At 38.7% G+C, this 22,773-nt stretch overlaps 2 protein-coding genes across 2 annotated transcripts; both read right to left on the reverse strand.

The window, feature by feature from the left end:
- Positions 1-269: 269 nt before the first annotated feature.
- Positions 270-6,455, reverse strand: LOC147875230 (cytochrome P450 6j1-like). The gene is made up of 6 exons (XM_087347774.1): positions 5,648-6,455; positions 5,066-5,339; positions 4,349-4,473; positions 3,362-3,583; positions 2,093-2,356; positions 270-722 (listed from the first exon to the last, which is right to left on the reverse strand). The coding sequence occupies exons 1-6, from the start codon at positions 6,168-6,170 to the stop codon at positions 559-561; spliced, it is 1,572 nt and encodes a 523-aa protein (XP_087203900.1). The 5' UTR covers positions 6,171-6,455; the 3' UTR covers positions 270-558.
- A 1,727-nt stretch (positions 6,456-8,182) lies between these two features.
- LOC147875231 (uncharacterized) lies at positions 8,183-22,036 on the reverse strand. The gene is made up of 12 exons (XM_087348076.1): positions 21,264-22,036; positions 20,684-20,957; positions 19,923-20,047; positions 18,936-19,157; positions 17,664-17,927; positions 16,111-16,272; positions 13,061-13,591; positions 12,283-12,556; positions 11,431-11,555; positions 10,184-10,405; positions 9,349-9,612; positions 8,183-8,346 (listed from the first exon to the last, which is right to left on the reverse strand). The coding sequence occupies exons 1-12, from the start codon at positions 21,784-21,786 to the stop codon at positions 8,183-8,185; spliced, it is 3,150 nt and encodes a 1,049-aa protein (XP_087204202.1). The 5' UTR covers positions 21,787-22,036.
- Positions 22,037-22,773: the final 737 nt, after the last annotated feature.

Raw genomic sequence — 22,773 nt, forward strand, 5'->3', positions numbered from 1 at the left:
CCACAATGTGTTTCAGAATTAAGAGATCCTCTGGAATTTGTGGTTGGAATTTCTCTTCTGCATTCGGGAAGAACCAGGTTCAAATCCTGGCATGAAGACCTTCTATCCTGACTCAAGTTATACTTTTTATTTTATATACGCACCGGGACAATTTCCTAAATTACGTTGCTACACCTCTTGTTCCATATCCTTTCCAATCCATTATCCAGCTCGGTCATTGCACCCGTTATAGTCTGTTACATACATATTCATTAAATACGAGCAAGGAATAAATGCAGAAATGTTATTTTTATTTCCATCTTCTTAAGCATGAATAAAAACACACGTAAATAGCAATTTACACACACTTCGCACATGTCAATGTACATCACAGAAATAGAGAAGCAGACTTCGAAGCTTCTGGTAGTTAGTTCATTAACTGAAATTTTGTCTATGTTAATTGCACAGGGCGACAGAAAAGCAAACTTTTAATATAGAATTAAAGGAACCACATTTTGTCGTCCACTTATTTTCGTCTTAATTGTAAAAAAACGAGTGATTCATGACCGAAGACGAAACTTAAATGCGTGTCAAAGAGAGCGGAATCTTCCCAATCGGATGGAACAGGAAAGATTTTGGGTCAATGACTATAGGCACAGGAGTGTCTTTGCAGGGCGCCACATCGTAATTGGAGAGTACGTGTATCAATCCCATCTTGACCTGTATCAGCCCGAACCGCATTCCTGTGAACAGAACCACAAGCTCAGCTGAGGAACAGAGTTGAATCATTAGATTAGAAAGCCAGGAATTTGCTATATTACATAGAAGACCTGGTCACCTAGTGTTGGTGGGTTAGTGAAGCATAGGGCTGTCTCTACGATGGAATATTCGCGTGGGTAAAACGGAGGGGAAGGCAAATACAATAATTATTTTGATTAGAAAACCTGTTTGTAAACGTCTCCTCGAAAGACTGAATTAAAGGTGTTAAGATAACATTCAAACGTATCTTAAAGATGTATTTCGTAACAGACTGAAGTCGACGAAATCGGTTTAAGTCAGTGACCAGTGACGGGCTCTGGTTGAGTGAAGGTAAAACTAGTAGGATCTGAGGTTTTGACGGCGGTGAGTTTGAAGATGGCTGTCTTCTGGGTTGTTGTGACGTGTAGTCTGGTAGAAATTTACTGACGTTTCAGAAGCCCATGCTACCTCCATCATCAGGACGATCGCCCTCGCGCTGATGATGGAGGTAGCATGGGCCTCTGAAACGTAGGTGGACATCTACCAGACAACACGGCACAAGGACCTAGAAGATAGCCATCTTCAAGGTAACACTTGTGCACCTCTGCCAGAATATTAGGGTAAACTACTAGGTAAATAATTTACAGTAAGTTATAAAGAGATTAATTTTCGTACAGTTTAATGTTGTCACCAGCAAATCTCCTTGAAATTTAATAGAGTTCTGTTAAACGATACACAAACTTCTCATTGTTCACACAGGGAAGAAACTTTATGCATAAGGTATATATCCATTATTGCATTTAGCTTGGCTTGGCTGGACGAACTTCTGGTAGTACAGAGAGAGAGATTCTGCGGGTTGTCCGTTTACTTAGGAAAGACGAATTTATATTGGCTTAGTGGTTGCAGCACACCGTCCTAATTATCCATGCATTCCGGCATCACGCCCGGCAATGAAATAATTAGGGACGTGTTGATCCTATCAGTAGTATGATAACTCCTGCTGTATTTTCACTAAACGGAACCTACAAACTATTATTCTTTGAACGTGTTTAAAATGTTTAAGAATTCGTTTATTAACTTCACAATATACAAAGTTTTATATATAATGAAAATAAATATTGTCCATTAAGGATAACTTATTTAGCATTTTTACATAAACATATTTTATTACAACACCCTGAAGTCGGAAATCATTTTCAGGTCTAAAAATCTACAAAGTCGTGCAGAGATTTTGTACTCAAAATGTATACCCATTATTTATGGAAGTGGTAATATTGTAACACTTAGCATTTATCATAGGCATATTATAATATTCACGTACTTTCAACTTCCTATTATTAGTGATAATGTCGAATCCATGTGTGTTCGCACTTACCGATGCACATACGAGGACCTTCACCAAACGGTAAGTGTGTGTAGCTGGGTCGATTCTGCTTATTATCCTCTGTGAATCGTTCGGGATCGAATTTCTCTGGTTCTGGGAAGTACTTCGGGTCATTCTGAATACCCAGTACCGGTATGTAAATTGCGATTCCGTTTGGTAGTATTACTGTTCCCTTTCCCGAAGGGGAAGGAAGTTTGTAGTCACTGAGGCACGTCCGATCCAAGAATGTAACTACCGGGTACTTCCTCAGTGTCTCTGAAAGAACAGAGTGGAAGCCAGGGTATTGAAGAAAGGACGAACAGAGACAGGTAATTCAACACAAAACAAGAGATGAAATGTGTAGCTGGTGCTCATAATTCAAAACATAATAAAATATATAGTGTTGATAAATCAAAACGTAAGAATTTATTTAGTGCTCAACAAAAATTGGTTATCAAACATTTAACAAGGGATAAAGTGTTAAAAAGCCACTGATAATTAAAGAAAGCCTTCCGAAGGAAATCCTGTATATTTGGTAAAATCTTTCATTTGTGACTGTGAAACACTGCAAAAGTCCATTTAATATTTTTAACAACATAAACACAGTTTCCCATTGAAATATTTTTTTTTATAGTTTACAAGGCTGACACTCGAATGTAAAAGATACCTACCTGTATCCTACCTATCGTAATGGTTTATGGATTCACGCTTTCCTGTTGTTTTTTCTGTGCAGAACAAATTCGACACGATACATTTTGGAACATTTAATGAACAGGCTTCTTACGTAGCTGCAGACAATATGTCATTGCTGCACCGGAGGACAAGATCTCTTCCGTATTTGCGAGCGGTGCTACAATTCTTCATGCTCTTTCGAGCTTCTAGTTAAAAATAATTTCAGCTGAATTAATTTGTTGCCTTATGATAGTTAGAGACTAAACAGTTGATATAGTCGTCCAGTAAGCAAGAGTAACCCGGATAAATTAAGTCTCCAGAAACAATCATAGGAAGAAAACATGAATTGTCAATGTTGTTTTCCCGGTTTTTCATCAGGGCTCACGAAAACCTGCGTCGCATCTCAGAACAACTCTGACATATTCACTGTCGTGGCAACATCAGATCTCACGAAAAATATTACCCCTGTGTGATATGAGGTTTATCAGGAGCTGGATGTCTGGAATGTGGTCTTCTGGTTTGTGATGTGTAGTCTTATTCCATTCTGGAGATAGAACATTACCGACAAGGTTACAGTCCACAAAACATAACTGATTTCAGTTCTCTCACCCGATACCACCATGTCGAGATAAGACATCTCAATGACGCTGTCGTATGTTAGCTCTCCCAGGTATTTTTCTGTCACCTGCATGATCTCCGCTCTCAGTCTGCTCTGTATGTCGGGATGAAAAGCAAGCTCGTACAAAGCGTAGCTCAGTGTACCGCCGGCTGTTTCAAAACCCCCCGCAATAATGACGAAAGCTTGGGCCACTAATTCGTCTCCGTCTATTTCTGAAAAAATAAAATATAAATTGAGAGTCAGATCTTTGTGCTCACTTGTGCTGAATTGTGCTTTTCATGTTTTCATGTTTCAAAGCTGGTGCTTATTTTTGTTCTTATATGTTAGGTGTCTCGATTAAGCTAACATAGCTAAATATTTCCATAGAGCAGATTTCTTAGGTCCAATATCTTCTTTCGAAACCCGAAGTGTCATTGCCATGTTATAAAGATCCCTGTGCATCGTCTGATCCTGTGCAGGTTCAAGCGAATTCACACCCTTCTCTCCGAATTCCTTAAAATCCATTTTAAAGTTATCGTCCCATATAACGCAAAGTATGGCAACTTGTTTTTCTCCGACAGTGCTATGACGACATTCCTCAGCAACACAGGAAAATTGTCCGAAAATTACGAAACAGAAACAATGTTGAAGGAGTGGGTAAACATTTCCTGTTAACAAAATGTCATTACATAAGAAAGAGTTGTAAGGTAACGTTTATAGCATATTACATGGAGACGCATTTCACTCAAATCGACGACTGGGACGTACTTCAGATGCAGTTTATAGTTGGATATTATTCATTTCCTTAGCATTAGCCATCACGTAAAACGTCTGTAATTCTGATTTAAGGTTTTCACAGCAGTGAGTATGACGATTTCTGTCGTCTGAGTTGTTGCGCCGTTGCAGAATGACCTCTGAAACGTTGGTAAACATCCACAATATTACAAGGCGCAACAACCCAGAAGACAGAAAATTCGTCTGTAAGTCTGTTATCTTACCGAAATTCGAGCCCTCATTTCGACCGTCTCGAGATGTCTTTCCTTCTTTGACACTTCGTTTTCCCCTACTTCTCAACTCCATCATGGAATCCAGAAAGTCATTTCGTATGACTTTATGTTTCTCCCTACGACAAATGTAAGAGCCAGTAACACCAACTGAAACGCCCTTATGTGAACAATAGAGCATTATAGTCGATAATCCTTTCTATTACTGGGTTCTGGATTTCTGTTCTACCTCTAGTGAATCGAACACAAGACATTGTTTCGGAAAATTCAAAGGGTACAATCAGCGTTTCCTTGTTTCTTATTAATGTATTCTTGAATTAAATTTTTATTGTAAGGAAATTCAAAATCTTCTTTGCTGGAAAATACCACACAGAAATACCTTGCGGGCGGGGCGGGGCGGGGCGGGGGGGGTTGAGTAGAAGTTAAGTGCATTCTTAAATTCATACTAGATAACAAATAGGTGGGCATATTTTTCTCTGGCCACTTTATTCCCGAGGATGTACTTCCATTTTTTCTTTGTCACAAAATTATATTTCCTCCTGCGGAAATTCTTTTATATGTGTTCCTATGTACTTTTCGTCAATTAATTTTCTACATTCAGTTGCACAAACGAAGCAATTTTAGTTTATGTTTGAACCATGTTTATGTAATTTAATGATAAATATTTGTTATTTTGCACTTTCTTAAAAGCAAAGAGCAAGTGTTCTTCACCTGTACTCCACTGTTTCCCACACAGTCCTCCTGATATAATCGGTTGTGTCGTCATCCAGTATCTTAAGATTCAATCTCTTATTGAGATTGGGCGCAAGAAAACCCAACAGTGCTGCCAATCCCTTCATAAAAGTGAATTCAACCGCTTTGCGCATGTATCGTCTGAACTCGGCGTCGGGATTCTTGATTGAGTTGCTGTTGATGCCGAAGGCGCAAGACGCTATCACGTCGGTCGTGAACCTGGTCATCGTCTCTTTCACATCCACTGGGGTCCCTGTGAACGTTGCAAGATAGAGAAGTTGCTACAAACGAATGTAGTGTTTATGACACGTTAATTTTGAAGACTGTTGTCAATTTCTCTTCGCCACCTGACAAAACGGACTCGTCACAGGCGAGACTTAGTCAGTAATTTTGCATGTAATAAAACGTATAATTAATGTGACATTTTACACACCAGTTTCAGTCGTCGATCGAAATTAATTGTTTTAACCTTCGCTAAAGGAACTTGGGAACTAAAAATTTGTATTTCTAACAGGAGTATATAGGACGCCACTTTGAACTGTGTAATTTGTGATCACTTACCGTCAGCCGTGACCTTGTCCAGGTACATCACCAGGTCTCTACCACAGATTTCCACAAGGTAGAACATCATCCTCATCTTTGCTGGTGTAAATACCGGGGTCAAGTTCAGTCTGACATGGCGCCAGCGTTGTCCTTTTAAAGAAGGCAACATGTTTCCATACAATGGATCCAGTTTTTTGTCGAAAGAGGTAACACGGTCAATGAAGTTCTGCGCATCCTTTACCAGAATATTCTTCACCAAGTCCAGGTCACGAATCAGCAAGCTCGGCTGGTCGAATCCGAAGATGCCCACAAACGGCTTGTCACTGTGTTCGTTGTAGATTCTCTGTAGACTCTGCCCTATATGCTCCTTCAGAAGCACCACTTCCTTCAGATTGCCTACAAACGGCAGGGGTTTTGCGTAAGGGATGCCGAGTTTATTCCAGAAATCGAAGTTTCGAGTGAAATACAAGTACAAGAGAATAAGGAAAATCAATACAGGCGTTATGACGATCAATGTTACCGACTCGAATATCAGCGCCATTATTCAACAGAAAGACAGAAATTTATTATGAAAATTATTTTTACAAATTGAAGATTGAAGATTAAATTTCCAGTCATCAAATGATAAAACAATATGTCCTAGGTTATGAAATTCGGTTATTGATCTGAACGTCCTCCTCTTTTCCGTATGAATATATATTTTATTATTATTTTAATACTTTATACACGAGTTTATTTGAAAACAATTCTGCGAAAACACTTTCAAATGTAACACAACTGAATAGAATACCACCAAATCTATTTTCATCTGTCTACCGTGGAAGCAGTAAAACGACTGGAAAGTTTATATAATGATTCTGTGTGGGAATGAAACGACATGGTTGCCAATTATTTCGCAGCAAGCAACTCGACCTTCAAAACATGTACGGATATAAAGGGTCCATGTCGCAAATAAAATTTTAAATGGGTTTCTTGTCTATGGTCCTAGCAGATGGCTGAAGTGTCTCCGCGTGTAGGCTGTTCATCGCAGTCCGCAGTGTATTATAGCAATAATTAATTTGTGCATTCTTATGGAAAAATTACCATTTTACAAGTACCAACATTTCTTCCCGTCTTGTTTCATCTTACCATCAAAATAGTTAATGCTGTTAGGTACTCCCTTACCTAACATTTCATCGAAAATAGTGAAGTGACTGGTGAAGTGCCAATGACCAGCAGATGAATCCTGATGAAAGGATCAGTTAAACGCTCAGAATTTTTAAAATCGCACACTCGTACCCTCAAACTGGGCAGAAACGCAGATCATCTGCGGTTGATTTTTTGTGATAATTAAAACCGTAACAGCTCAAGAGCCTAAGCCGACTAGCTGGCTGCTGGCCTCACGTTCACATGCCTAAGCAGAGGTGGACGAACATCCAACCAGATATAGGATGACGTGTGGTCAGCACGACGAACCCCCAGCCATTGCTAGTTTTCCTGACCGGATTACGCTACTCATTGTAGCTCCCCAATTTCCTCACGATGCTGGGTTCTCACCGGTACCATAATCCTTATTGTTTATTGTGAGTTGTGATGTTTCTTCAATTCTAACTCAATATAAGGTAGTAATTACAGTATGTGTTAATGGTAACTTTCAGAAGTATTTCTACTATAGGTGGAGCAATAAATTATTGATAGGAATTGGAAATGGTTGTATGTGAACGGAAGAAAGAAAGCAGTACAAATTTTGAAGCTCTTCATTATGCAGTTTTCTCCATGCCCCGCCATCTCTTCTAGGCCTGATGGGGTTCTATTAAGGGACGGGAAATTTCTTAGCTATCTGAGAAGATATAAGCTTTTGAAGAAGATATATACCATATATTTCGTTATCCAATTGAATTCTTTTGTATATGAGTGTACTAATGATAAAATACTAGCACCGTGAAGACACTGAAAAAACAATAACTTCAGATCTTATTGTTGTTTACAACATTCCTTCATAAACATTAGTTTGAGTACACAATGTGTTTCAGAATTAAGAGATCCTCTTTTATTTGTGGTTGGAATTTCTCTTTTGCATTCGGGAAGAACCAGGTTCAAATCGCGGCATGATGACCTTGAATCCTGGCTGAAGTTTACTTTTAATTTTACATACGCACTGGGACAATTTCCAATATTAGGTTAATACTTCTCTTATTCCATATCCTTTCCAATTCATTATCCAGCTCGGTCATTGCACTCGTTATAGTCTGTTACATACATATTCATTAAATACGAGCAAGGAATAAATGCAGAAATGTTATTTTTGTTTCCATCTTCTTAAGCATGAATAAAAACACACGTAAATAGCAATTTTCACACACTTCGCACATGTCAATGTACATCACAGAAATAGAGAAGCAGACTTCGAAGCTTCTGGTAGTTAGTTCATTAACTGTAATTTCGTCTATATTAATTGCACAGGGCGACAGAAAAGCAAACTTTTAATATAGAATTAAAGAGAACCACATTTTGTCGTCCACTTATTTTCGTCTTAATTGTAAAAAACGAGCGATTCATGACCAAAGACGAAACTTAAATGCGTTTGAAGGACAGCGGCATCTTCCCTTGGGTCAGCAGCAAAAAGGATTTGGGGTCATAGACGACAGGCACAGGAGTTTCTTTGCAAGGCGCCACCTCGTAACTGGAGAGCACGTGTATCAGTCCCGCCTTGACCTGCATCAGCCCGAACCGCATTCCTGTGAACAGAACCGCAGGCTCATATTATAAAGTTAATTTCACTTTTCCATCACACTTCGCCTTATGTCACTTCTGAATGTATGGTTTAGAAGCTTGAAAATACCAAGAACATGAAACACGTTAAACGTCGTGGTCGAGTGGTTAGAATATTTTAATTGTACACTGGAAGCGTGGTGTTAAAATCTAACTTTGAAAGTGAACTAAATATGAAAGAAATGAAAAGAGATGCTGAGGAACAGAGTTGTATCTAAGAATGACGATGAACATAATAAATTTAGTATATATTATATTTCGCGGAATTTCTTGAATAATTTGTGTCTCCTGATATTATTAGGATATAAATGCAGAAGACTACAGTGGGTTGGGCGTGTGTGTGAACTGAAGGTGACAATGAATTAGTACAATATTTTGTTTATGTGATTTTACAGTAAATGTCTGCTTGGCGGACTGCAAAGAAAATGGCGCGATAAAATTGGATGTTGTGCTGAGGTTTTCTTATTCTGAGATGTGTGTTCAATGGCGAGCTTTCGTGTTACTGGTGTTCAACGATTGCATTTTGGGTACGAAATTACGCCTAATCTGCTACAGAAAACAAATTGCAGAACTTTAAAGAATTAGCATTGAATGAGTTAAAGGTCTCACAGACACCGGATATTTATCTTGAAATTAAATGAGTTTTTGGAAATAGTATATATTGATTTATGAAACTTGAATTCCACAGTGCTATTTATATTATGTGTATCACAATTGTCAATTAAAGTAACTTATTTCCCACTTTTCGAATAAGAATACCTTATAACGTCCTTAAACTTGAGGTAATTTCCTAAGTCTGAGAATCAGCAAGGCAGTGCAGAAATTCTCTGACCTAAATGTAGACCAATAATACACGTAAATGTTTATATTATAACTATTATTATTTATTACAGATCAGTTACTAACCTAACGAATTTTAATTCCGATTTGAAAATCTCTACCTTGCTTGATTATATATTTGTACTAACCTATGCACCTACGAGGACCTTCCCCAAAAGGGAAGTAAGTGTAGTTTGGCTGATTATGCTGATTTTCTTCTGTGAAACGTTCCGGATCGAATTTCTCCGGTGTTGGGTAGTATTTTGGGTCATTCTGAATTGCCACCACCGAGATGTAAATTCCGGTCCCTGCTGGGAGTATTATTGTTCCCTTTCCTGAAGGGGATGGAAGCTCATAGTCATTGACGCATTTCCGATCCAGAAATGAAATCACCGGATACCTCCTCAGCGTCTCTGTAAAACGGAATGGAAATCAGTGAGGAGAAGTAAAGCGGAATGGACACTGGAAATTGACGACACAACAATGGATAGTGTGCCCAAGAGTTACTGGTAATTTAACGAATAAGAGGTTGAATTCCCAAGTCCTGATAATAACTGAGAACATAATAGGGGCAGAGTGCTCGACAACTGCTAGTATTTGAAATCATAACAAGGGCTACCGTGCAAAGACCTGCTTGTAATTCAGGACGGAACGTATACTGTGAGAATTACCTGTTATTAATTTCAAACTTAAGGAGGAATAGAGTGCTGAACAGATGTAAAACCACACTGCGTTACAATACAGAAGACCAACAGTGAATTCAGAAATGCTAAGAGAATCTCACATGTGAAGAGACATGTTACATGTGTAAGTTTAGTGCTTTTAGTATTTTAAAACTTGTGGTTTGTGGTCTCATGTATTGTAATGCTTAATCATACCAACGATTTGTAAGAACACGTCGCTTACATCTTCTGTCTTGAAGATTGAGCTTCACAAATCATAACATCACAATCCATAAAACATAAACGATTTCAATCCGCTTACCTCTGACCACCATGTCGAGATAAGACATCTCACGGATGCGGTCGTATGTGAGCTCTCCGTGGTGTTTGTCCAGAACCTGCGTTATCTCCGCCCTCAGTCTCTGCTGAATCTCAGAATGCAAAGCGAGTTCGTACAAAGCGTAGCTCAGTGTAGTGCCCGATGTTTCAAAACCCGCTGCTAGAAATGCGAAAGCCTGTGCCACAAATTCGTCTCCGTCTATTTCTGAAATAGGAAAATATATCGCTGTCGTATTGTCTTCGTTTTCTACTTTCGATATACACTGCTTTGTCTTGTTTTGTTGCTACGAAGGTGGTGCATATTTTCGCACTTGACATTTACGTGTGTCAATTACATGAATGTTTATTTGCGTAGAGTTTTCTGGTCCATTGTCTTTGATGTGGTGAAAACCTTACCAGTTCCGAATGAAATCAGAAATGTTATTACCATGTTGTCATTATCCCAGCACTTAACATCTCCGCGGATGTAACTTCCATTTGTCAACACCACGTTTCTGTTGATATTGAAAGCAGAAGTATTTTTTTCGTAATTATACCGCTTCATTTTCTGTACACCACCTATCCCTTTACTGTTTTGTAAGTTATTGTGAAAGCTTTCTGATTTTACGAAAATTTATTAAATAAGTCTGCCATGTAGCATCGTTATTGAGAACCTGATCTGTAATGTAAATTATATACAATATCCTCACTTATAGAGACAGTAATAATACATCATAGTAATATTCAAATGATTTGACTCTTTAAAACGCTAGTGCCCAGAAACCAGCTCATAAGCTATAGGTTCTTGTAAAATTGGTGCTAGAATTACGTCATGATATTGTAACCAAATAGAAACATGAAACTCACGGTGAGCTTCACTCGCATTCCAGTGGGATTCAGAGAAAGTACCGACCTGATAGAAATTATCAAGAGTACTCTTTCCTAATCTGTTTGAATCTTCGCCCCCTAGACTCAGCCTTTTTGCACTCAGGCAATGCGAGGACGCCTCATCGCTGCGAGTTACGAAACTTGGAAAGAAAAGCGGAAGATTTAGGTGAAACGAAAGCACGAATTTAGTATTGTCGCTTGTGTGGCAAGGCTATTTTAAAAGTTCACCTGCATTCGCGTTTTGTGTGAGCCTACGTAAATTTTTGCGATTAAATTAAAATGTTCCTCGTACTGTTTAGAAGTTAAATTTGATGCATTATTTTGGTATTACCCATATCATATAAAAGAATGCTCTCAACTTACCAAAATGTGAATCGTTCTCTTGACTCTTTGCTGGTATTTTGTCTTCTTGGACGCTCCTTTTCCATTTATTTCTCATTTCGATCATAGAATCCAGAAAATCATTTCGTATAACCTCATTCTTCTCCCTATGACAGAAAATGTTAAAAGATCGTTGAGAAGGAATATGGAATTGCAAATATTTATTTGGTATTAAATTTATTGAAGAAACTGTCCACAGTTAAGTATCTGAAACACACAACAGCGTTTCAGAGAATATGATATCCAATTACGGCAATCTTTAGCGGCCTAGACTAATTTATTTTGACAATGGAGGGTGAAATTTGTCTCTGATCTTTTGATCAATAACTCCAGCTACAACTGCATGTAACTCCCACTTCAGCTTAAATGTGTGATACTGAGGAACGATGATAAATTGAATATTTTCACTCTATAGAACATAAACTCAAATACACGCTCATATGAAACAGTACAATTGTGTTTAAACACTTTCTGTTTTAAAAATATAAGAGCATGTTAATATTAACCCCTGGTCATTATCGTGATCCTGTTCAATTATCCATAGCGAATGAGGCTATAATATTAATTTTATAAAATGCAAGGGGGTCCCGATTTTCAGACTAGTCGGCGAGTAAATGACGAGTTCCTCTTTCCTGAAATTTATAAATAATTCTAAAATATTTTGATGCTTGTATTCTACACTTGGGTAAATGTAAAAAAAATTATACTTTTTCATTGTAAATTTTCGTTTGATGATGAATTTTATTTTATTAACGAATTTATTTCCTTAACATGTTTACTATTTTGAATATACTAATAGATATAGTAGAGAAATAATATACATATTTTCCAGACCTGTAATCCACTGTCTGCCAAACGGCCTTCCTGATGTAGTTGGTTGTGTCGTCATCCACAAATTTCAGCTTCAAGATCCTCTTAAGATTAGGCGCGAAGAACATTGTCAGACCAGCCAATCCTCTTCTAATTGAGAAGTCGAAAATATTGCGCATGTATCGTCTGAACTCTGCGTCGGGATTCTTGAGCGAGTTGCTGTTAATGCCGAAGGCGCAAGACGCTATCACGTCGGTCGTGAACCTAGCCGTCGTCTCTCTCACATCTACTGGGGTCCCTGTGAATATTATGAAATAAGTAAGCTGATTCATACAACATTGTCTTCTGTTCGTTTCAGTCCACAGAAATAATAAAAATCGAAGTTGTCGTTGTCGTTGTCATGGTATATGTAGATCTGGCTCGTACGTACAGACTGCAAATGTAAATTTCTGAGGAAAACCCGGACTGTAACGATGTCGACCTTCTGGGATGTGACGCCGTGTGAACTTGCAAGTATTTACGTAGCTACTACGCACAAGTACACATGGAGTCTTAGTCCAGGAGAAGAACATCGCAATTCTCAACGCCGTGAAAACTGAAATTTCGGTATCGCTTAGACATTTGACGAGTAACAAGTGTTGCGCAAATTGAACAATTTTAAACAAAGTTTAAAACAAAGGGAACTTATAGTTATAACTTTCCTGGTGCATTAAATATAGTCAAATATAATCATCTGATTCAATTTCATGTACTCTGTATATTCTGATTAGGGATGTATATGATGCCGCTTAGGATCACTTACCGTCAGCTGTGACCATGTCCAGATATTTCACCAGGTCCTTGCCACAGAGTTCCACAAGGTAGAACATCAACTTCATCTTTGCCGATGTAAATACCGGAGTCAGGTTCACTCTGACACGGCGCCAGCGTTGTCCTTTTGTCACAAATATGGCCTTTCCAAGCAGAGGGTCTAGGTTTTCGTCAACTGCGATGACACGGTCAATGAAGTTCTGCGCATCCTTTACCAGAATATTCTTCACCAAGTCCAGGTCGCGAATCAACAAATTCGGCTGATCGAACGCGAAGATGCCCACAAACGGCTTGTCGCTATGTTCGCTGTAGATTCTTTGAAGAGTCTTCCCTATATTTTCCTTCAGGAACATCACTTCCTTTAGATTGCCTACAAACGGCAGGGGTTTTACGTAAGAGACACCGAGTTCCTTCCAGAAGTTGAAGTTTCGAGTGAAATAAAAGTATAAATAAATAAACAAGCCACACAAAATTGTGAAGAGAGCGAGTGTTATGTAATTAAATATAAGAGCCATTATTGGAAATTAACACTGAATTTATTAAAGACGATATTATGACCACTTATGCACATTTAAACTTTAAAAACAATTTTCCAAAGCAATATGAAACGAAAAAAACAGTGTATTCAAGGCTGTTATAACTTTGAAGTGACTTTACGCCTCCCATCAATGTGTTAGAAAAAAATCTTGTTTTCGTGTTTATTGTAATCAATGTACGACCTGTTTTGAAAACAATTGTGCCAAGAGTTGAGAAGGTGATGCCGTTTAACAGAATGCAGTAAAATCTGTTTCAGTGTGTCCTCTTTAAAGGCAGTAAGAAAACTGATCTTTCTGGCTTGGATCGGATTTGCAAGAAGCGAATTACGTTGCTTCCACTATCACGCAACAAGAAACTCGACCTTCAGACATGTACGGCTGTAAAAGGACCTTGAGACTGTTATATTTGCATCTAGGCTTTGTGCCCTTCAGAGAGCGGCTCCTGATCTCTATCGACATCATTTATGAACTTGTATTCCATTAATCACTGACGGCCCGTGGCGTATTTACATCAATAAACTATTATTAAAATGCTCTTTTTTATGAGATACACAATTTTTTACAAGTGCGAAATGTTTTTCGCTGTTCGTTCCCTCTTAAAAACGAAAATGTTAATGCTCACTATTCGGTATTTCTCCGTGTAATATTCTATCGACACGTTGCAAAATGGCTGGTAGATAAGAGGTGGATAAAGGTGAACTTTTGTGGGAGATGAAGCGATGGCGTAAAGGGGATGCAGGATGACGATATGAAAGTAGTTAGTTGTCGCTGAAATGTAAAGGTCCCATTCGACTACTTTCTAAAATCTGAACATTGGATCTTTCAGCAGTGATCTTTGAGCTGGTTGCAATCTTCCATCCCCACATTACACTAAGGTAATTGATTGGAAACAGGGAGTAATTCTTCACATTTTCGCTTTGTTATCTTCACTGTGAAACCGCGACATTGAGTCTTTATTTCTTTTAATGTGCTCGTAGGAACACGATTTCCTGTTTTTGCACTCCGTGATTTAGCGTTCTTCTGATTCAGATTTTCAAGGCGACTAACGCAGTTGTGCTTCGGCAAAGACAAAGCAAAAAACAAGAACAACAACAACATGTGTTTCCTTCAATGTCATCTAGGTTTCTAATGTCAGGGGCACCTGAAAGGCATACGATTACATGATGAGGATGCCAGTAAATGCTGTGCAGAGATTCCAGAGACACGCATGAGGCCCAACCTCAGTTTGCCAAGTTCCTCTCAGGACTGACAATCAGCAGTGGATGGAGTATGCACATGAAAGATCATGTTTTGTGGGGTTTACGATTCCATAATTTTACATGCTCATATTTGCTGCACTGTCCAGCAATTCCCTTCTCTAACCGACGGGTATTTGTAAGCAGAGACTCGCTGGTATCGATAGCGATAAACTAATCGGGAAGCCTCTGTCAGAAAGATGCTTCTTCATATAAGATGATCACAATCCAGAACATCAACTTCGGCATTCATGAATTTATTTAACGTTGACGAGTTGGAAAAGAGCGGTCAAGTCGAGTTTCTGGACCTTGTGAACGCTGTAATGAACCTTAGAATTCCATTAACTAATTAATTAGCTAGCTTAGGGAACACTTCTTTCATGCTTCCCGAACAGTACCCGGTGCACACCTCTTGTCACATCCGTGCACGCCACATGCCCCGCCCATCTCATTCTTCTCAACTTAATCACAATGATAATGTTGGGAGAGCAGTACAAATTTTGAAGCTCATCATTATGCAGTTTTCTCCATGCCCCGCCGTTTCTCATCTACGCTCAGATGGGGTTCTATTAAGGGACGGAAATGTCTCAGCTATCTGAGACACTAAAAGCTTTTGAAGAAGATATATACCATATACTTCGTTATCCAATTGAATTCTTTTGTATATGAGTGTACTAATGATAAAATACTAGAACCGTGAACACACTGAAAAAACAATAAGTTCAGATGTTATTGTTGTTTGTTTAATTTGTGTTTGGAATTTCTCTTCTGCATTCGGGAAGAACCAGGTTCAAATCGCGGCATGAAGACCTTCAATCCTGACTCAAGTTATACTTTTTATTTTATATACGCACTGGGACAATTTCCTAAATTACGTTGCTACACCTCTTGTTCCATATCCTTTCCAATCCATTATCCAGCTCGGTCATTGCACTCGTTATAGTCTGTTACATACATATTCATTAAATACGAGCAAGGAATAAATGCAGAAATGTTATTTCTATTTCCATGTTCTTAAGCATGAATAAAAACACAAGTAAATATCAATTTACACACACTTCGCACATGTCAATGTACATCACAGAAATAGAGAAGCAGTCTTCGAAGCTTCTGGTAGTTAGTTCATTAACTGAAATTTTGTCTATGTTAATTGCACAGGGCGACAGAAAAGCAAACTTTTAATATAGAATTAAAGGAACCACATTTTGTCGTCCACTTATTTTCGTCTTAATTGTAAAAAAACGAGTGATTCATGACAAAAGACGAAACTTAAATGCGTGTCAAGGAGAGCGGAATCTTCCCAATCGGAAGGAACAGGAAACATTTTGGGTCATAGACTATAGGCACAGGTGTTTCTTCGCAGGGCGCCACATCATAACTGGAGAGTACGTTTATCAATCCCATCTTCACCTGTATCAGCCCGAACCGCATTCCTGTGAACAGAACCACAAGCTAAGCTGAGGAACTGAGTTGAATCTAATAGGCATGAAGAAAGCCAGGAATTTGCTATATTACAGAGAAGACCTTTCCTTTTTGATTTATCGTGGTCATTTAGTGTTGGTGGGTTAGTGAAGCATAGGGCTGTCTCTACGATGGGTTAGACGCGTGGGTAAAACGGAGGGGAAGGCAAATGCAATAATTGTTTGATTAGCAAACCTGTTTGTAACGTCTCCTCGAAAGACTGAATTAAAGGTGTTGAGATAACATTCAAACGTTTCTTAAAGATGTATTTCGTAACATACTGAAGTCGACGAAATCGGTTTAAGTCAGTGATCAGTGAAGGGCTCTGGTTGAGTGAAGGTAAAACTAGTAGGATCTGAGGTTTTGACGGCGGTGAGTTTGAAGATGGCTGTCTTCTGGGTTGTTGTGACGTGTAGTCTGGTAGAAATTTACTGACGTTTCAGAAGCCCATGCTACCTCCATCATCAGGACGATCGCCCTCGCGCTGATGATGGAGGTAGCATGGACCTCTGAAACGTAGGTGGACATCTACCAGACAACACGGCACAAGGACCCAGAAGACAGCCATCTTCAAGGTAACACTTGTGCACCTCTGCCAGAATATTAGGGTAAACTACTAGGTAAATAATTTGCAGTAAGTTATAAAGAGATTAATTTTCGTACAGTTTAATGTTGTCACCAGAAAATCCCCTTGAAATTTAATAGAGTTCTGTTAAACGATACATAAACTTCTCATTGTTCACACAAGGAAGAAACTGTATGCATAAGGTATACATCCATTATCGCATTTAGCTTGGCTTGGCCGGACGAACTTCTGGTAGTACAGAGAGAGAGATTTTGCGGGTTGTCCGTTTACTTAGGAAAGGCGAATTTATATTGGCTTAGTGGTTGCAGCACACCGTCCTAATTATCCATGCATTCCGGCATCACGCACGGCAATGAAATAATTAGGGACGTATTTATCCCATCAGTAGTATGATAACTCCTGCTGTATTTTCAGTAAACGGAACCTACAAACTGTTATTCTTTGACCGTGTTTAAAATGTATAAGAATTCGTTTATTAACCTTACAATATACAAAGTTTTATATATAATGAAAATAAATATTGTCCATTGAGGATATCTTATTTATCATTTTTACATAAACATATTTTATTACAAAACTCTGAAGCCGGAAATAATTTTCAGGTCTAAATATCTACAAAGCCGTGCAGAGATTTTGTACTCAAAATGTATACCCATTATTTATGGAAGTGGTAATATTGTAACACTTAGCATTTATCATAGGCATATTATAATATTCACGTACTTTCAACTTCCTATTATTAGTGATAATGTTGAATCCATGTGTGTTCGCACTTACCGATGCACGTACGAGGACCTTCCCCAAACGGGAAGTGTGTGTAGCTGGGTCGATTCTGCTTATTATCCTCTGTGAATCGTTCGGGATCGAATTTCTCTGGTTCTGGGAAGTACTTCGGGTCATTCTGAATACCCAGTACCGGTATGAAAATTGCGATTCCGTTTGGTAGTATTACTGTTCCCTTTCCCGAAGGGGAAGGAAGTTTGTAGTCACTGAGGCACGTCCGATCCAAGAATGGAGCTACCGGGTACTTCCTCAGTGTCTCTGAAAGAAGAGAGTGGAAGCCAGGGTATTGAAGAAAGGACGAACAGAGACAGGTAATTCAACACAAAACAAGAGATGAAATGTGTAGCTGGTGTTCATAATTCAAAACATAATAAAATATATAGTGTTGATAAATCAAAACGTAAGAATTTATAAAGTTCTCAACAAAAATTGGTTATCAAACATTTAACAATGGATAAAGTGTTAAAAAGCCACTGATAATTAAAGAAAGCCTTCCCAAGGAAATCCGGTATATTTGGTAAAATCTTTCATTTGTGACTCTGAAAGACCGCAAAAGTCCATTTAATATTTTTAACAACATAAACACAGTTTCCCATTGAAATATTATTTTGTTTATATAGTTTACAAGGCTGACACTCGAATGTAAATATACCTACCTGTATCCTACTTATCGTCATGGTTTATGGATTCACGCTTTCCTGTTGTTTTTTGTGTGCAGAACAAATTCGACACGATACATTTTGGAACATTTAATGAACAGGCTTCTTACGTACCTGCAGACAATATGTCATTGCTACACCGGAGAACAAGATCTATTCCGTATTTGCGATCCGTGCTACAATTTTTCATGCTCTTTCGAGCTTCTAGTTAAAAATAATTTCAGCTGAATTAATTTGTTGCCTTATGATAGTTAGAGACTAAACAGTTGATATAGTCGTCCAGTAAGCAAGAGTAACCCGGATAAATTAAGTCTCCAGAAACAATCATAGGAAAAAAACATGAATTGTCAATGTTGTTTTCCCGGTTTTTCATCAGGGCTCGTGAAAACCTGCGTCGCAACTCAGAACAGCTCTAACATATTCACTGTCGTGGCAACATCAGATCTCACGAAAAATATTACCCCTGTGTGATATGAGGTTTATCAGGAGCTGGATGTCTGGAATGTGGTCTTCTGGCTTGTGATGTGTAGTCTTATTCCATCCTGCAGATAGAACATTACCGACAAGGTTACAGTCCACAAAACATAACTGATTTCAGTTCTCTCACCCGATATCACCATGTCGAGATAAGACATCTCAATGACGCTGTCGTATGTTAGCTCTCCCAGGTATTTTTCTGTCACATGCATGATCTCCGCTCTCAGTCTGCTCTGTATGTCCGGATGAAAAGCAAGCTCGTACAAAGCGTAGCTCAGTGTAGTGCCAGCTGTTTCAAAACCCCCCACAATAAAGATGAAAGCTTGGGCCACAAATTCGTCTCCGTCTATTTCTGAAAAAATAAAAGAAAAATTGATTGTCAGATCTTTGTGCTCACTTGTGCTGAATTGTGCTTTTCATGTTTTCATGTTTCAAAGCTGGTGCTTATTTTTGTTCTTATATGTTAGGTGTCTCGATTAAGCTAACATAGCTAAATATTTCCATAGAGCAGATTTCTTAGGTCCAATATCTTCTTTCAAAACCCGAAGTGTCATTGCCATGTTATAAAGATCCCTGTGCATTGTCTGATCCTGTGCAGGTTCAAGCGAATTTACACCCTTCTCTCCGAATTCCTTAAAATCCATTTTAAAGTTATCGTACCATATAACCCAAAGTATGGCAACTTGTTTTTCTCCGACAGTGCTATGACGACATTCCTCAGCAACACAGGAAAATCGTCCGAAAATTACGAAACAGAAACAATGTTGAAGGAGTGGGTAAACATTTCCTGTTAACAAAATGTCATTACATAAGAAAGAGTTGGAAGGTAACGTTTATAGCATATTACATGGAGACGCATTTCACTCAAATCGACGACTGGGACGTACTTCAGATGCAGTTTATAGTTGGATATCATTCATTTCCTTAGCATTAGCCATCACGTAAAACGTCTGTAATTCTGATTTAAGGTTTTCACAGCAGTGAGTATGACGATTTCTGTCGTCTGAGTTGTTGCGCCGTTGCAGAATGACCTCTGAAACGTTGGTAAACATCCACAATATTACAAGGCGCAACAACACAGAAGACAGAAAATTCGTCTGTAAGTCTGTTATCTTACCGAAATTCGAGCCCTCATTTCGACCGTCTCGAGATGTCTTTCCTTCTTTGACACTTCGTTCTCCCCTACTTCTCAACTCCATCATGGAATCCAGAAAGTCATTTCGTATGACTTTATGTTTCTCCCTAAGACAAATGTAAGAGCCAGTAACACCAACTGAAACGCCCTTATGGGAAGAATAGAGCATTATAGTCGATAATCCTTTCTATTACTGGGTTCTGGACTTCTGTTCAAGCTCTAGTGAATCGAACACAAGACATTGTTTCGGAAAATTCAAAGGGTACAATCAGCGTTTCCTTGTTTCTTATTAATGTATTCTTGAATTAAATTTTTATTGTAAGCAAATTCAAAATCTTCTTTGCTGGAAATTACCACACAGAAATACGTTGCGGGGGGTGGGGGTGGGTGGGAGTAGAAGTTAAGTGCATTCTTAAATTCATACTAGATAACAAATAGGTGGGCATATTTTTCTCTAGCCACCTTATTTCCGCGGATGTACTTTCATTTTTTCTTTGTCACAAGAGGCTGTGTGGACCCCAGATTCATTCTGGACGGGGAGTATAAAATTATAATTCTTCCCGCAGAAATTCTTTTATGTGTGTTCCTATGTACTTTTCGTCAATTAATTTTCTACATTCAGATGCACAAACAAAGCAGAGAAGGTGCAATTTTAGTTTATGTTTGAACCATGTTTATGTAATTTAATGATAAATATTTGTTATTTTTCACTTTCTTAAAAGCAAAGAGCATGTGTTCTTCACCTGTACTCCACAGTTTCCCACACAGTCCTCCTGATATAATCGGTTGTGTCGTCATCCAGTACCTTAAGATTCAATCTCTTATTAAGATTGGGCGCAAGGAACCCCAACAGTGCTGCCAATCCCTTCATAAAAGTGAAGTCAACCGCTTTGCGCATGTATCGTCTGAACTCGGCGTCGGGATTCTTGATTGAGTTGCTGTTGATGCCGAAGGCGCAAGACGCTATCACGTCGGTCGTGAACCTGGTCATCGTCTCTTTCACATCCACTGGGGTCCCTGTGAACGTTCCAAGATAAAGAAGTTGCTGCAAACGAATGTAGTGTTTATGACAAGTTAATTGAAGACTGTTGTCAATTTCTCTTCGCCACCTGACAAAACGGACTCGTCTCAGTCGAGACTGAGTCAGTAATTTTGCATGTAATAAAACGTATAATTAATGTGACATTTTACACACCAGTTTCAGTCGTCGATCGAAATTAATTGTTTTGACCTTCGCTAAAGGAACTTGGGAACTAAAAATTTGGATTTCCAACAAGAGTATATAGGACGCCACTTTGAAATGTGTAATTTGTGATCACTTACCGTCAGCCGTGACCTTGTCCAGGTACATCACCAGGTCTCTCCCAAAGATTTCCACCAGGTAGAACATCATCCTCATCTTTGCAGGTGTAAATACCGGGGTCAAGTTCAGTCTGACATGGCGCCAGCGTTGTCCTTTTAAAGAAGGCAAACTGTTTCCATACAATGGATCCAGTTTTTTGTCGAAAGTGAGAACATGGTCAATGAAGTTCTGCGCATCCTTTACCAGAATATTTTTCACCATGTCCAGGTCACGAATCAGCAAGCTCGGCTGGTGGAACGTGAAGATGCCCACAAACGGCTTGTCACTGTGTTCGTTGTAGATTCTCTGTAGACTCTGCCCTATATTCTCCTTCAGAAGGACCATTTCCTTCAGATTGCCTACAAACGGCAGGGGTTTTACGTAAGGGATGCCGAGTTTATTCCAGAAATTGAAGTTTCGAGTGAAATACAAGTACAAGAGAATAAGGAAAATCAATACAGGCGTTATGAGGATCAATGTTACCGACTCGAATATCAGCGCCATTATTGAACAGAAAGACGGAAATTTATTATGACAATTATTTTTACAAATTGAAGATTTAAGATTAAATTTTCAGTCATAAAATGATAAAAAAAATATGTCCTAGGTTATCAAATTCGGTTAGTGATCTGAACGTCCTCCTCTTTTCCGTATGAATATATTTTTTATTATTATTTTAATACTTTATACACGAGTTTATTTGAAAACAATTCTGCGAAAACACTTTCAAATGTAACACAACTGAATATAATACCACCAAATCTATTTTCATCTGTCTACCGTGGAAGCAGTAAGACGACTGGAAAGTTTATATAATGATTCTGTGTGGGAATGAAACGACATGGTTGCCAATTATTTCGCAGCAAGCAACTCGACCTTCAAAACATGTACGGATATAAAGGGTCCATGTCGCAAATAAAATTTTAAATGGGTTTCTTGTCTATGGTCCTAGCAGATGGCTGAAGTGTCTCCGCGTGTAGGCTGTTCATCGCAGTCCGCAGTGTATTATAGCAATAATTAATTTGTGCATTCTTATGGAAAAATTACCATTTTACAAGTACCAACATTTCTTCCCGTCTTGTTTCATCTTACCATCAAAATAGTTAATGCTGTTAGGTACTCCCTTACCTAACATTTCATCGAAAATAGTGAAGTGACTGGTGAAGTGCCAATGACCAGCAGATGAATCCTGATGAAAGGATCAGTTAAACGCTCAGAATTTTTTAAAATCGCACACTGGTACCCTCAAACTGGGCAGAAACGCAGATCATCTGCGGTTGATTTTTTGTGATAATTAAAACCGTAACAGCTCAAGAGCCTAAGCCGACTAGCTGGCTGCTGGCCTCACGTTCACATGCCTAAGCAGAGGTGGACGAACATCCAACCAGATATAGGATGACGTGTGGTCAGCACGACGAACCCCCAGCCATTGCTAGTTTTTCTGACCGGATTACGCTACTCGTTGTAGCTCCCCAATTTCCTCACGATGCT

The sequence above is a fragment of the Zootermopsis nevadensis genome, unplaced genomic scaffold (assembly GCF_977971745.1).
Source record: "Zootermopsis nevadensis isolate Lab colony 2312 unplaced genomic scaffold, Znev_1.0 Znev_ptg000001l, whole genome shotgun sequence".
Lineage (NCBI taxonomy): Eukaryota > Metazoa > Arthropoda > Insecta > Blattodea > Termopsidae > Zootermopsis > Zootermopsis nevadensis.